This window comes from Abramis brama (assembly GCF_963993115.1).
Source record: "Abramis brama genome assembly, chromosome: 2".
Lineage (NCBI taxonomy): Eukaryota > Metazoa > Chordata > Actinopteri > Cypriniformes > Leuciscidae > Abramis > Abramis brama.
In genome coordinates, this window is record NC_139964.1 from 55,886,625 (window position 1) to 55,901,960 (window position 15,336).

General features: G+C 38.9%; 2 protein-coding genes across 11 annotated transcripts in view; one reads left to right on the plus strand and one right to left on the minus strand.

Annotated features, from left to right (window-relative positions):
• Nucleotides 1–9,462, minus strand: part of micu3a (mitochondrial calcium uptake family, member 3a) — a 33,165-nt gene extending 23,703 nt beyond the window's left edge. For 6 of the 10 annotated variants that reach the window (XR_014604305.1, XR_014604307.1, XR_014604308.1 and 3 more), the window contains exons 1-5: nt 9,171–9,445; nt 7,042–7,189; nt 4,883–4,914; nt 4,661–4,739; nt 644–691 (exon numbers count right to left, since the gene is read on the minus strand). Coding sequence is in view for 6 of the 10 variants with exons in the window: in XM_084101091.1 (XP_083957217.1) it covers nt 644–691; nt 4,661–4,739; nt 4,883–4,914; nt 7,042–7,189; nt 9,171–9,425 (562 nt within the window). In the remaining 4 variants the exon portion in view is untranslated. Of the gene's footprint in view, nt 1–643; nt 692–4,660; nt 4,740–4,882; nt 4,915–7,041; nt 7,190–9,170 lie in introns of all 10 variants that reach the window. The other 4 variants (XR_014604306.1, XM_084101095.1, XM_084101094.1 and 1 more) reach the window with 2 other exon arrangements.
• Nucleotides 9,463–12,752: 3,290 nt separating this feature from the next.
• fgf20a (fibroblast growth factor 20a) lies at nt 12,753–14,902 on the plus strand. Its single transcript, XM_084106992.1, has 3 exons — nt 12,753–13,118; nt 13,585–13,688; nt 13,883–14,902. The coding sequence occupies exons 1-3, from the start codon at nt 12,842–12,844 to the stop codon at nt 14,126–14,128; spliced, it is 627 nt and encodes a 208-aa protein (XP_083963118.1). The 5' UTR covers nt 12,753–12,841; the 3' UTR covers nt 14,129–14,902.
• The last annotated feature ends 434 nt before the right edge of the window (nt 14,903–15,336 follow it).

The following is a 15,336-nucleotide window of genomic DNA, read 5'->3' on the forward strand; positions in this document are numbered from 1 at the left end:
AATTTTATCGATTTCACTCGAATTTTTAAGTGTTCCAACTGGGGTTCTGATTACGAACATTTTTAGGGAATTCAAATGAATTTTGTTAGTCAGACAAAATTCGACAACTGGTGATAAAACTGAGATAACTTAACACTTTAAATACAAAAAAATTAAAATTCAATTTGCACTAAAGCTTTTTTATGATTATAGGCATAAATTGCGGTCTGCTGTCCAGACAAATACATATATATGTTTATATATAGCCTACACACACAAGAATGAGAAACATTTGACATTTCAATGATATATATATACACACATATAACTGAGAATATAGTCTTGTGAGCTTAGAAATAGCAATCTCTCTCAAACTCTCTGTACTCGGGCACAAAGTCTAAAACACTGATAAATGTGCAGTGAGTAAAATGTGGCTTTAGCGAAACTTTTTTGGGTGAGGGTGAGAGTCTGGGTGGGCCTTGTCTGAGTCTGAGCCACACTATAGACATAAAACATCCATGGACCAGAACGATCCTTGATTCATGTTTAAAATAGGATACATAGTGTGCTGATTTCAAAAGAGAGAGGCACAGCAAACTAAAGCATGGGATAAGAATGAAAGGTTAAGAGGGAGAAAAGATGGAGAGATAGAGGTCATACTCACTTGTCAGAATGCAGAGCAGAAAGAGATACTCCGTGTAAGCGATGATGCCTGAAAAAGGATATCAAAGGGTCACATCCATTCTGCTAATGTACAGTAACACACTAACAACCTTCAAATGGTCACGTCTTCCCTTTTTATAATCTCTCCTTTTTCTTTTTACTCTTTGTCTAAACTGAAAACTCAGGAGGCGGCTCATCTGAAGCTTGGATTAAAATGTTTACTGAATTTTCAAAGCTAGGGGCCTCTAGAGATAGATGGAGTCGTTTTCCATACCCTTTTCCCTTCTTCTCCTGCTCCAAAAAAAAAAAAAAAGCCAGGACAAGTAATCCCCTCTTTCATGATGATAACATCTAAAAAGGTGCCTCTCAGCTAAAGTGTCCATCTACATTTAGGCAACATTTGCCCCGCGTTTGGCCCACACACTGAAGCTGAAGACTTTGACACAGTGAGTGACCGGCTGTAGCGTTCAAAGGCTTCTGTTTGGATAAGGGTGTTCTAGAGGCATCCGTCAGGACAAGGAGATGTGCCCCATTTAGACAGGGAACTGTCCCTGCTTTTGTTAGACTCGTGAGAAAAGTGGCAAAGTAGAGTACGGAGGACAGAGAGAGTGAGAGTCAAAAGAAAGGCAAAAAAGAGACAAAGCGAAGGTGGGCTGATGGAAAGATGGAAGTCCTGTAAAGGCACTGGGGGAGGGCAGAGAGAAGGGATACGTTTTCCTACACCTCCACTGAGTGTGTTTCTCTCCACAGCTTCTGTGTGAAGGGGGACATGGAGACAGTAGCAGGCATACAGATAGTTCAGGGTGAGTGGACTGAGTGTTACGGGACACTGCCTGTGCGCCTTCGGGAGGAAAACCTGACACTGAAAATTCAACCCAACCCCAGCAGTCTCACACACTCACTCAAGCAATGCAGAGGCTTTCAAAGTCCACTGAGCAAGACAACTTGGGCCAAAAGAGACAAGATTCGAGGATATTTACTTATTTGCCTTAGAAGGAACTGAACTTATTCCCTGACAAGCGTTCACTCTGCCAGAGCTCTCAAATCTCATTTGCACTCATGTTCAATAGAAACTTTGACATTTTAACATCTGGAATAGATGTTTTATGGAAAATAATACAGGGTTTATAATGGATTTTTCATTTTCATTTTAGGTGAACTACTCCTTTCAAATTCACTGTGGTTAGACCTGAAGACTCTGGGTCAAATGTTATCATTGGGGATCTAAAACAGATTAATTGATGTCTAAAAGCTGCTTTAAACTAGTAAAACCAGGCTTTTAGCTGCAGACATTTTGTTAATGTTTATATGCTGCTTACATATGCAGTAAATCTTTGTTTTGGCGCAGGGCTCCTTAAACGAAGAGGCGCTGTTTTACATTCCATTCATTCCTGTTCAATACAGTCCCAATTTTAAGGATGGATTGTCTCCTAGTGAGGTGTATTGACTTTAAATGCCAAATCTGATGTGTTTGTACGAGATGATACATACTTTTAAAGGTTTGCATACCGATCGTTCTCGAGAAAGGTCTGGTTCCTGATCTGGATGCGTATCAACAGTAATGGAAAATATTTGCAGCATTTTTGTTATAAAAAAAACATGCACAAAAGTGCTATTCATACGGTCTGTATTAGTGGTTCTCAACCAGATTTAACATGGACCCAACAACAAAAAAAAAAACTTGAAATCAAATATTAATCCCAGGTTCAACAGTAAGATGAGGACATGTCACATAACCTGTTCATGTTGGTACATGTCTAATTTGGCTGGCCAAGTGACAGAATTTTTGCAAACGTACTGTTTAATTTGGGAAAATGACATGAAAAACTAAAGGTATGGGATGCGTTTTCTCATTTCTTAAAAGGAAGATTTTCTATTTCTATTTATTTGCCATATTATTTGCATGACTGGATGGTTAGTTTATATTAAAGACCAAATACATATATTTTAGTTTTAGAGTTATTTTTTACTATTTGCAGTTGTAAAGTAAATTCAAGCAAAATTTACATGCAGGCCATTGTGCTATTTTTATAGGAAAAATACATTATTTTAAGGAAACAATCATACTCATAAATAAATTAATAAACCAATAAATAAAAAATAAAAAACATGTTTGCTGTTTTATTTTAAGGGGAAACAAAGTCATACACATAAATAAATAAATATTATTATTAATATTTTATTATTATTATTATATTATTACATATTAGTAATATGTATTACTCAAAATTAAACTAACTAACTAACTAACTAAAAAATAAATAAACGAACAAACCAATAAATGATCAAATAAATACATTTTGGAACCCAAACAGTATTTGCTAATACATAATTTTAAGTAAACAATCATACTCATAAATCAATCAATAGTGTTCTTGGTGTTCAATTCCTTGATATAAGGATTTCTCAAAGTCATACTGAAGATTGTCCTGCAACTTTTGAACTTCCCATGCTTCCTTCAAGTTCTTCACTATGACGTCCGCTGTGTTCGCTTTCTCTTAGAAACTGCTCCTTGGAGACCAGAGCACATTCACGGATCTCGTTAGCACAGCTTCCTCAATTAACTTCTGCATGCTATCATTACCACAGCTTTAGATCAGATGCCGAGTCAAGCTGAAGCTTCTGGCACACAGGCACCTTCTGGATGCATGGCTCATCATCAGTGAAACCGAGATAAATGTACCACCGCCAATTTAAGGTGAGGATTTTAAAAACTGCAATTACTACAAGGAAGAACAGAATTCAGAAGGTTTATTTTTAGAGTCCTGCTGGAGTGTAAGAGGGTGGAGTGGTTGTGTGTGTGTGTGTGTGTGTATAATTATCACCACTGGGAATTAGCTGGTGGTGTGAGCAAGTGCTGTTGCGTACGCCACAGGCAAATACTTTAATTGTGGCTGTGCTGCTGAAAAACTGCTCGCTCGTGCAGTTATTTCAACAATATTTATTTATGTATTAATGCCATGCACTCTGTTTTTATGTTTTATTCTTCGTTTTGGTCAGAAAGCATGTATTTTGCCTGGAGATTGTACGTTGCACTGGTCCCAGTGAGAGAATGAGAGGGAGGAAATGGAAACAGTAAGAGAGAGGGAGACGTAGAGAGTGAACCGAGTTATTTTTAGGAGTGCTCACAGGAAGTGAAAGCCTCAGGCCTAGGCTTAACTGGTGCTTGACTGGTACCCAGTGAGAGAGAACAAGAAAGAAAGAGAACGAGAGACGGGAATGGCGAGGACAATTCAGCATCACTCAGAAAAACTCTGAAAGACTGGATTTAACTTTATATTATTCTGTACACCAGCCACAAAACTGAGAAACAGCCTTTTTAGCCCCATTTCTGTCTATTAGGTGGTAATTTCAAGGTACATCGACACTGAGTACTGTATTCATATACCACGTTCTTTACATGGTATATGAATAGATAGTTCGAAGAAGGTCATGACATCATGGTCAAAAACAAACAAGCAAAAAAAGTATGGTAATGCCATGGTACTTTTAAGAACAGAACTACTAAGAAAATCAAATGTGATTTCTTCTCTTCTTCTTTTTTCAAGATTTACATAATATAATTATGCACTAACATTCAAAGGTTTGGGATCAGGAAGACATTTTTAAAGAAATTAATACTTCTATTCAGCAAGGATGCATTACATTCATCGAAAGTGACAGTAATGACTGTGACAGTGTTACAAAATATTTCTATTTCAAATAAAATTAGGTTCTTTTGAACTAATAACCAAAAAATCCATAAAAATGTTAAGCAGCCCAACCGTTTTCAAAACTGATAATAAGAAATATTTATTGAGCAGAAAAGCAGCATATTAGAATGATTTCTGAAGGATCATGTGACACTGAATGGAATTATTGACCCCACACTTTAGAGCGGCAGTATATATTATGAGAGATAGAATGATGATTGATGAATAATTTCCATATTTGTTTGCATACACACACACACACACACTTGCACACGACCCCAATAAAGTGTTTTAGTTCTATTAATGAGCTGAAATTCAAAACCCACCTCGTTCCCGAAAGTTCCGGAACAGCTTGGATGTTCCTTTCCAAACTGGTGGAGTGTCAGACAAGATCTTCTCCAGCTCCTACAAAACATGACAAAACATACAGTGTAAAAAAAAACATCTCTGGACTGTACATTATTTGCATGCATAAATACACTATGAAATGCAAACCTAAATATTATCGATAAATAATAAATAGGCCTAATTTAACTGAGCTATCATACCTGTTTGTTGAGGGACCTCCAAGGTTTTTTGACTAAGAAGAATGGAGAGCAACAAAAAGAAACAGAAAGAGGGTGGCCTGTTAGATAAGATCAGGATAGGGGTCTCACGCCATTTAACAATCAGACAAAACAATGAGATGGTTTTCAGAGTAGCATTTTTCTGCTCAACAAAATCCTGCAATTAAAGGTTTTTAAATTGTGTTTTGTTTTGTTTTTTGCAGAGAGAGGGTTCATTTACAGTTAGTGTACAGGAACAGAGCTGGGCTACACAGTCCTGTTCTCTCTCATAGCAACCAGCCAAGCAGCCCTATGGAGCTCTGCTGGAGGCTCAAGGTCAGTTTGTCCCACAGGCTTTGCTTCATGTGCCAAGAGCATACAGCATAATCTGACATAATGCAACTGCTATCCTGATTGTGTCTTCATTTATGTATGATGAACATATGTCATTGTTGCAAACATAGAAACAAAACAACTACATTTACAAATGATCCATATCACATTAGAATCACACCTCCCTTCTGCTATTCATGCTAATCAGCCATTCTGAATCAATGATTCAATGACAAATACATTTCCAACGGTCACTTGTAGCCACCTACTGCTGAAACGATGTCATTGATACAAACCTTTTTTGAAACGTCAAGTTACTTTCAAAAGGTGATTCTATATACTCTATTTGAGGAGGCGTTTCCACAGTTATTACATCACAAATCTAGTAAAGTTTTTAACTTTTATACACATTTATTACGCTATATGTTGTTATGTTATATCACCTTGGAACTTAATGACAAAAAAAAATTAACACTTGGAACTCTGGAAATGTGAAAAGGGTCCATATTACTTATTGTAACAGAAATAATGGTTGAAAAGACTGTTTGAGAAGCTGTTTCATATCTAAACATGACAACTGCTCTCTCTGGGTCAGCGGCAGACTTGAATGTTCCGCTGTGATCGTGCTTGTCCAAAGGTTTAATAGACAGAGGCAAATCGTTGTCATTTAGGAATAAGATGGCATGAGTGTTGGAATCAAAATCACGATCTTTTAATGATCAATCGTGCAACTCTATGCTCAACCTTTGTCACGACATGAAGCAAGGACAAACAATAAACTTTTGCAGGTGTAGCATTAATGGATGTCATGCTCTTTTTATATAAGATTAACGCCTGGTATGTCTGGAACATTATGACATTTATTGTATTTATTCCATCAAGATATGCACTTCAAAGACAAAACAACAGTAGAGATTAACAGCTAAGTAAGCACTGCTGTGGCTCTCTTCTCTTTGGCTCATAGCTTTGATCCGGCCCATTAAGACCCACTAACTTTCATTACTAATGTCTATTAATTAGCACACTATTAGATTAAGGCACGACAACAAAACATTTAATTCACACTGCTGTCCTAATTATATTATGTGAACTATGAAGTACTTGGGGAAAAGAAGCTAGTCATATTTTCCTTAAATAACAATATGATTGTTCTTTTTTTAATCTTATTTAAATAAGTAAAACAGGGAGATCTAAACATCTCTATCTAAACATCCGAAGTGCAGCGCAGTCCATTTATACTTGACAATGGACACCTCGAAGGGCATTAACCCGCTTATACCATGGTCACTTGCCAAATAACACATTTTTAAAACATTAGTTTATATTTTAATTAGTTTTACAATCGAAATCTAAAGTTTTTACAAACAATAACTTGGTTTCCCTGGTTACACCTGAAGGTTTATTTACTAGGTGTCCTCTATCACTTTTTAATGGACAACCTGCAGCCAATCAGAATCGAGTATTCACCCAGACCATGGTATCAATACTGTTACCCGGTTTCACAGACAAGGCGAAAATGCATGCTGGAGCTGTCTTAACTGAAAGCAACTTGCACTGACATATCTTATTTTTCTCTCAAGATGCACACCAGTTATGTTTTTTCTAAGGCACATTTAAAAAAAAGTTACTTAAATGTCCAAATTTAACTAAGGCCTAATCCTGGTTTAATCTAAGCCCTATCTGTGAAACAAAGCAAACATTTTGCATGCTTTTTAAAGTAAGGCAAATTAAGCAGATTTTACAGTAAAGAGCTTTGCAATCTGCTGCTGTTCCTACAGAAGTTTAAATGAAGTATAACTCTGAGTTTAGATGGAGCATATGTTACTCACTGCGGGGCTCACTCATGGTGACCGACTCGATGAAGTTCTGCGGAGTCATGTACAGCTGTCCCTCATACTCCACTGAGCTGAAGAGACGGAAACGATGCTCATGAGACGACATGTACACGTCACCTTCGTCAAAATCAAACAGCGGAGCCTGCAAGAACCAATGACAAGCAAAACACAAATGTGTTAACATCTTATCAAAAGTAAATCTGCATTGTTTATCCTTTTGATCTTTCATTCAAAACAATTTGCAAAAATCTAACCTTTCATTGAAGTAAAATAATTGAAAGTGTGGGGGAAATCACATTATAGAATAAATGTTTTTCTCCAAAACACGTTGGCCACAAATATTGGCACCCTTTTATTAAATACTTTTTGCAATCTCCTTTTGCCAAGATAACAGCTCTGAGTTTTCTCCTATAATGCCTGATGAGTTTGGAGAACAATCAGAGACCATTCCTCCATACAGAATCTCTCCAGATCCTTCAGATTCCCAGATCCATGTTGGTGCTTCACCTCTTCAGTTCACTCCACTCATCAGGTCTGGGAACTGGGATGGTCATGGCAGAAGCTTCATTTTGTGCTCCATAACACATTTTTGTGTTGATTTTGATGTTTGTTTTGGATTGTTGTCCTGATGGAAGATCCAACCACGGCCCATTATAAGATTTCTAACAGATTTTTTATCTGTTGGTATTTGCTAGAATCCATGATACCATGTATCTGAACAAGATGTCCAGGACCTCCAGCAAAAAAATAGGCCCACAACATTAAAGATCCAGCGGTATATTGTATATTAACCGTGGGTATGGGGTACTTGTTATCCCTGTTTGCACCAAACCCATCTGGTGGCTTTGCTGCCAAAAAGCTCTTTTTTAAGTTTCATCTGACCATAGAATCCGGTCCCTTTTGAAGATCGAGTCGTGTCTGACAACTGAATATGAGTTTGTTTTAGACGAGCGAACACCTTTGTGTTTCCCCATATTTAAACTCCTGTGAAACAAGAAGTCATAGCTAGACAATTTCATGTTCCTAGTCACCCTGGTGTGCTAAAAAAGGTAAATAATAATGGGAATATACTTCATAGATATTTTACTCATAAAAAATTCTAGGGGTGCCAATAATTCTGGCCAACGTGTTTTAGAGAAAAACATTTATTTCATAATGTGATTTCCCCTCCACTTTCAATTCTTTTCCTTCAATGAAAGGTTAGATTTTTGTGAATTTTTTTTCAAAAGGATAAACAATGCAGATTTATTTTTTACAGCCATTTTTTTAATAAATTGAGTTAATAAATGCAATAAATGCTGTTCATTACACTTTCTATTCATCAAAGATTCCTGAAAAAATTATCAACATTTGAAAAAAAGTATGAAGCAGCATTGATCATAAAAATAATGTTACCTGATTACCAAATCAGCATATTATAATGATTTCTGAAGGATCATGTGACATTGAAGACTGGAGTAATGATGCTGAAAATTCAGCTTTGCCATCACATGAATAAATTATATATACACATATATACACACACACACACACACACAAGCAAGGTGGTAACCCACTCACACAAGGGAAGGACTTATGCAACATTTCCAGCCCAAACAAGAAAACATTTAGTTACTAAGGGGAACAGTCAGACCAAAACATATGTCACCCCTTGGAAACCAGATCTAACCGTCTGCCAAAGGTACAAAAATCCCAAAAATATGTTTATATGCACGTGCCAAAGAATTCTGTGCTTAGATATGACAGCTCGTTTCTGATAGGGTACTGTTTGACAGGCCTCTATGATACAGCACAGGTTCATAGCTGCTTTAACCAACCGTAACGCTCGGATCTGAGATCTGAAACAGTGACTGTTGTGCGCAGTCATTTCAGCACCATGACTGGGGAAAGCGCCCTTCTTCTTCCTGCTGCAGCATCACACAAATGCGCATTGTCATAGTCTCGAAGAATTATGAATGTTTGTTTGATCAAGCAAAACAATTCACAAAACTCTACAGCATGAAAATCCAATTCCATGATGTCCCACAAGCAGTTGCACAGCATAGACTTGACAATGAAAAACCCTTGCCAGGAAAAAAACACTAATAGGAAACAGTTACGTGGCACTGTGAGAACAGTCATACCTTCTCCTTTGCGGCTACAGCGGGAAGTGAAGGCAGCAGAGCCCGACAGCCCGTTCCGTTTTTCGGGGCTTTTCTCCCTCTGAATCCGCACATTTCTGAATAATAATAATACAACACCGCTCCTCCGGCCGCAACACCCAGAGCAACTGCTGCTCCCTTACATCGGCTATCCTTCACCGGAGAACGAAAAAGAGCATTCCTTGGAGATGACGGCAAACTCCTAAATAAGCCTCCTAGTCTGCGCACAGCGGCCATTGTTGTTGGTGTGACAGAATTTGTGCAAGATTCTCGAATTCTCATTCATTCATCGCGAGATCATGTGCTGCTCCCTCACCGGGATCATCTAGAACAGAGCAGCAGCAAGTCCAATATGACATTTGTGCTCTGGTCGTAAACGTATGTAATGTAATATAAACTTATATAATGAAAATGTTATGTATATAATAAAAGGGTTGCCAACGCATATAGCCTAAGTCTGATTACTAGGACGTCTCAAATTAAGGCTTGAACCCCCCACAAGAATTTTAAACAAAAGGTCGGGGTGTTCTTTTTACATAAATGAAACGTTTCAAATAAAGTTATAGTTATTACATGTTAGTCAGAGTACAGTGCGTGCTAAACACGTATCCTTTGCCTGATGAGGTAACCATAGCAACTGCCGCGCTTTTCGTTTGGTAGGTCGACATAACATAAGTAGGCTACAAGAAATTTTAGTTTTGTTATAGGCTATTATTATAGATTAACATATAACAAATTAACAAATAAACATCATATAAACGAATAACATAAAAATTAGTGTTTTGTTTAAACTTTAGTTTAGTGGCAATGGGGCGGCAAAAAAAAAAAAAAAGATTATTGCGCGAGACCAACCTCAACAGATGTAGGCATGCTCACTGCAAAATGTACCTCAGTGACAGAAATTAATTTCAGAAGTCTACTGATAATTCATACATTGTACATCTAGAAAATCCCTTATTTAGACTTTTTTTCAACCTTCTCATATTCAGACAACATTAAGATCTATTCGCACATAGTTCTACTTATGCAAATCAAAGTTTTGACACTTCACTGTACAGTCATTGATGTCAAATATGCGCACATCTGCTTTGCACATCTGTAGGTCTACGACTCAAGCAGAGGTCTGCAATCGGAACCCGACGCAACAGAGTGATTAACGGGACAAGTGTTGAATTGCTGAGCGCGGATGCGGGAGGGTGCGCGGAAAGCGAGAGAAATTAATGACTCGTGGCTCCCGCAAAATATAATTATCTAATACAGCACGCAGAAGTCTGGCACTCGATAACCTATCTGAACCGTCGTGTGTGGAAATTGAAAAAAAGAAGCCTACACCAGAACGAGGCAGAGTCTAACCGGACCAGGTGTTGTGCCGAATTTTGACCCCCGCCAAATTATTACCCCCTAGTATTGGTAGGTTTAGGATTAGTTGTGGGGAAGGGGTTACGATTAGGGGTGGGGTTAGGATTAGGCAATCAGGTACTGACTTCAACGAGGGGGGTAATAATTTGGCAGGGAGTCGAAATTCGGCACAACACCTGGACTGAATCCACGTAGACTACACCATTCCTACGGGCTTTTGCGGGCGGGAACGGGACAAAAAGCGAAAGTTTCGGGTGAAACATATTTTAAAAAATATTTTTGGCGGGAGCGGCATTAAAAAACCCATTCCGCGCAGATGTAACTCAAAGGTCTCACCAGAGATTATAGCTTTTATGAAAAACGCCAAACTCCTATGATGACGTGTTTTTGTTTACCCATGCAAGCAAACTGTCAATGTCACCACGAAATCTGGCACATAACTGACATCTCTATTGCAAGTGATCGATCCACTGCGGCTGTGGATTGATCCTGCTCTAGCTGACCACATTGATTTTGGTTTAAGGTATTTTTGGAGATCATAAATACTAATGAGCTAAGGGGAACGACGTGGGAGAACTTGTCCCTTGAGAGAACCGTTGATAAATCACCTACTGTGGACGTGATCTATTCTCCTGAGAGATAGCAAAGAAGGGGTTTGGCACTTAAATGTTTCAATGATTCTATGATTAGTGTATATATATATATATATATAGCCTATATGTATATATATAGGCTATATGTAGCCTATATGTATGTATGAATGTATGTAGGCCTATATATATATATATATATATATATATTAAACCTATAGCCTTATATAGGCCTACCCTACACTATACTATTATATAGTAGATAGTATACTATATAATAGGCTATACTAAAATAATATAGCTACTATATGATATTACTATTATTATTATAGCCGGTTGCCTTTATTAATGTTATATTGTATAATAAACCACGACTTAAAATATAATAAATTGACTTATAAACTGACTTTGATGGGTCTTCGGAGAACTTGTAAGAGCAGTTGATTGAGCGCGCATCTTGTTTTAAATGAACAAGGCAACACCAGGTCCATACCTAAGTAATCTTTCATGTAATATCTACTTTGAGGCATGTTCTTAGCTGTTGGGCTGGAAAATTTCTATATCAATCACTCATAGTATCAACGATTTGCCATCAAACAGTTCGTTTCCTTTGTGTTAATGACCCTTCTTTTGTGCGTAATGAATCTTTGATCTTTGATATCTTTGATACTTCATCTCAACTCATGTTATGCTGGAACTGTTCAAAGGCACATCAGTCAGAGTTAACAGTGCAGTGATGGCGTTCGCACAGATGTGCAGGTTGTTTTGACTTTTCCTTCTTTATTCTTTTAAAGGCAGTTACATGCACATTTTATAGGTCATATAGATTTACACCTGGCTATCGATTAAGCGTAAGTTTAAACCCAAGTATAATGGCATAAACCAAGTCGCTAATCAAGAACAAGAGACTTTTTGGCATCATTACTAACGCACAACGCACACACATATAACTACACACCTTGAAGTCTTGTCTCTCTCTCCCTCTCCCTCTCGTTCTCTCTCGAGCACCGCCCCCTTTCTTTTCCTTTTTCCTCCTTGGCTTCCACCTGCTTCACACTAGAGATTCGCCAGAGCGCGTCAGTGCGCGTAAACCCCGGGGAACGGAACGGATCGGTACACAGTGCGCATCCCTCTTCACCATCCAGCTGCACTTTTCTTTTCCTCGTTGCAAAGATTTGCGCACTGATCTCCACAATGTTGCTTTCTGCACTTTTATCATAATCCATCAATGGATTAAACGCGTGGATGCAGATGAAACCGATCATCAAAGAAGACAGAAGAAGAGGATCAAACGATCAAGGAGTTATGTTTCAAACAGTCATCTATAAAGGGATCCATTAGCATATGTCAAGAGGGCATTTACATAAGGGCCATATTTAGGCTGGTGTTTCAGTACAGAGCCAGTCACATCCAGAGAGCACAAGAGGAGAGAAGCCGCATAAGCTTGTGTGCTGGAGTGCGTAAGAGAGAGTATTGGATACACAGGGGACCGGAGCAAAGGGGAGTAGCCTGGAAGGTCGAGAGAGCATGTGCTAAACCGAGAGGGAGAGAGCAAGAGAGAGAGAGAGAGAGAGACAGAGAGAGAGAGAATCGGATGTAAACACGCATTGACTGTCAAAGCCGCAAGCAGTGACTGCGCAAAACACTAGGGAAAGAGAAACCACAGGGGCTCTCCTCACGGCAACTTTTCTTCGACTGTCGGTGATGGGTGCAGTCGGTGAGCTGGTGGGCAGCTTCTCTCACGGCTTGGAGAGCTTTGCGCACGGGTCTCATTTCGTCCTCACGCCCCCCGGGGACTCCGGTGCTCTGGTGAACGAGCACATCATCTCCGCCGAGCGCCTGTCACGCAGCACTTCACCGGACCTGACGCATCTGAAAGGGATCCTCCGTCGGCGGCAGCTTTACTGCAGGACCGGCTTCCACCTCGAGATATTACCGGACGGTTCGGTGCAAGGCACGAGAAAAGACCACAGCAGATTTGGTAAGTGCTATTTATTGTTGTTTCATTAATATATTCAATGCTGCCTACAAATATTGCATGTCACTGTAATAAATTACTAGCCTATAATAATAACAACAACAATCATGCAACACTGTATTTTTAGACTGCATATTACGTATTTGAGTATAGAAATTGACCAGGACTGATAATGATTATTTTAATGGTTAAAATTCTGATAATTGTTATTTTTGAAAAAATGCATCATGATGCTGACTGTTGGTCAATCTCTTCCTATGTAACTGCACTCTACTGTAATGTAAAATGTGATGATATTATTATTTTCATGGTCATACTGTTTTTGAATAATGTTCATTATAATATAGCAAAACACAGTGATTAAGCGTGAAAGACGTCATGAATTAAGTATAGGGCAGATTGATGCCACTATTGCAGGTGCTTGTCCTGCTGTCTCAACTGAGAACTAACAGCTGTGCTTTTCTCGCAGGTATATTGGAATTCATTAGCCTCGCTGTGGGGATGGTGAGCATCCGTGGTGTGGATAGCGGATTGTATCTGGGAATGAACAGCAAGGGTGAACTGTACGGATCTGTAAGTATAGCATGAATATAGTGTGTTTCTGTGTTGAGTAATGCAACAATTAATTTCATTCATAGCCTGCTCGTGCTAAATCGAGAGTGTGATTTATGGTGCAATTTCAAATAGCCTTTGGACACAGTTTATCCTTCTGTTTGAACTTATTATGCAGTGTGGTTAACCCTTGCTTTCCCCTCTCTTTCTCTTAGGAAAAGCTGACGGCGGAGTGTGTGTTCAGGGAGCAGTTTGAGGAGAACTGGTACAACACTTACTCTTCTAACCTGTATCGACACGGCGAGCGAGGAGCCCATTATTACGTAGCCCTCAACAAAGACGGAACGTCTCGGGATGGAGCCCGCTCTCGGAGGCACCAGCGCTTCACGCATTTCTTGCCGCGGCCTGTGGATCCAGAGCGCGTTCCTGAGCTCTACAAGGAGATACTAGGTCACAGCTGAAACCACTGAACCTCAAACTCAAACCCAAAAAAAGCACCTGCATGCTCTTTATCCCCCCCAGACAGACCTGTCTCAGGAGAAAGCAGTGCAGACGGGGGGGAAAAGAGGCCCTCTTCTGCGGCCACGGTTGGAGCAATAGCAGGAGATTGAAAGCCCTCGATTGCAGTGGCAGGAACCAAATGTCTGGACTCTGGATAGTTCCTGAAGAACAGAACACTGCTTTGGATCCATTCACCTGCTATATGTAGGGATTTTGGATTAAAAGAGGGCAAATTATCACTGGTGGACCTCGTGCCAGAGAATAATGGACATTTGCTACTGAAGATTCTACAAGGCTTCTGAAGGAATTCTGCGAAATGTTTTTCATGGAGATTTCATACTCTTCCAAACACTGGCATGGACAAGCAGGAGACAAACTCCTCCGAACATTTCTCTTTAGGTCCTTTAATTTATGTTTTTTTCGAGATATTTATTTTATATATTTATTTATTTTGAAAGTATATTTTTACAAGAATATATGCAAGATGTAACAGGAGGTCACGAGAGCTTTATTTTCTACCGCTATAGAGACACGACTTCTAGAGACAGAACTACTGAAGAAAGTATTTTCTTATGAGTTGTTAATTTTCGGTTGTATGTGGTCCACCATGGTGTCCCCCGCTTTTTTTTTTTTTGTTGCTTTTTTTTTGTGTATCTCTCATGTCATTAAACCAGATCCTTAAGAGCCTGAGAATGTTCCAGAATTCACTGGGGAATTAAAACAGTTCAAATGATTGCATTTTGTTGTGTCTGTCTTTTCAGTAGAAACATAAGGTCACCTGTCAGAGGTGAATGGTTATTGAATTTCTATTTGGAGTAAGAAAAAAAAAAAAAAAAGGTAGACTTTTAGGGAAACGTAAACAGGGACAGCAGGTGTCTGTCTGATCTTCATCGATCCTGTTGGGTGAAATGAAATCAAATAAGCTTTTAATCGCTTAAAAGCCTAAATGTTTATGCTAAACAGTACACATGCATGTAAGTCACGATAATACGATTTGCAAAACAAATGTGTCAGGATCTTTCCATTTCACTAAATTCCCTGCGTTCCCTGACAGCCTCTGTTAAAAAGGCAGTACAATGCTAACATTAAAACACAATGACCTAAAAACAATTTCCCCTCCCCTTCTCTTCCTACGGCAACCTTCTCAAGTGACACCTTGGGCTGCCCT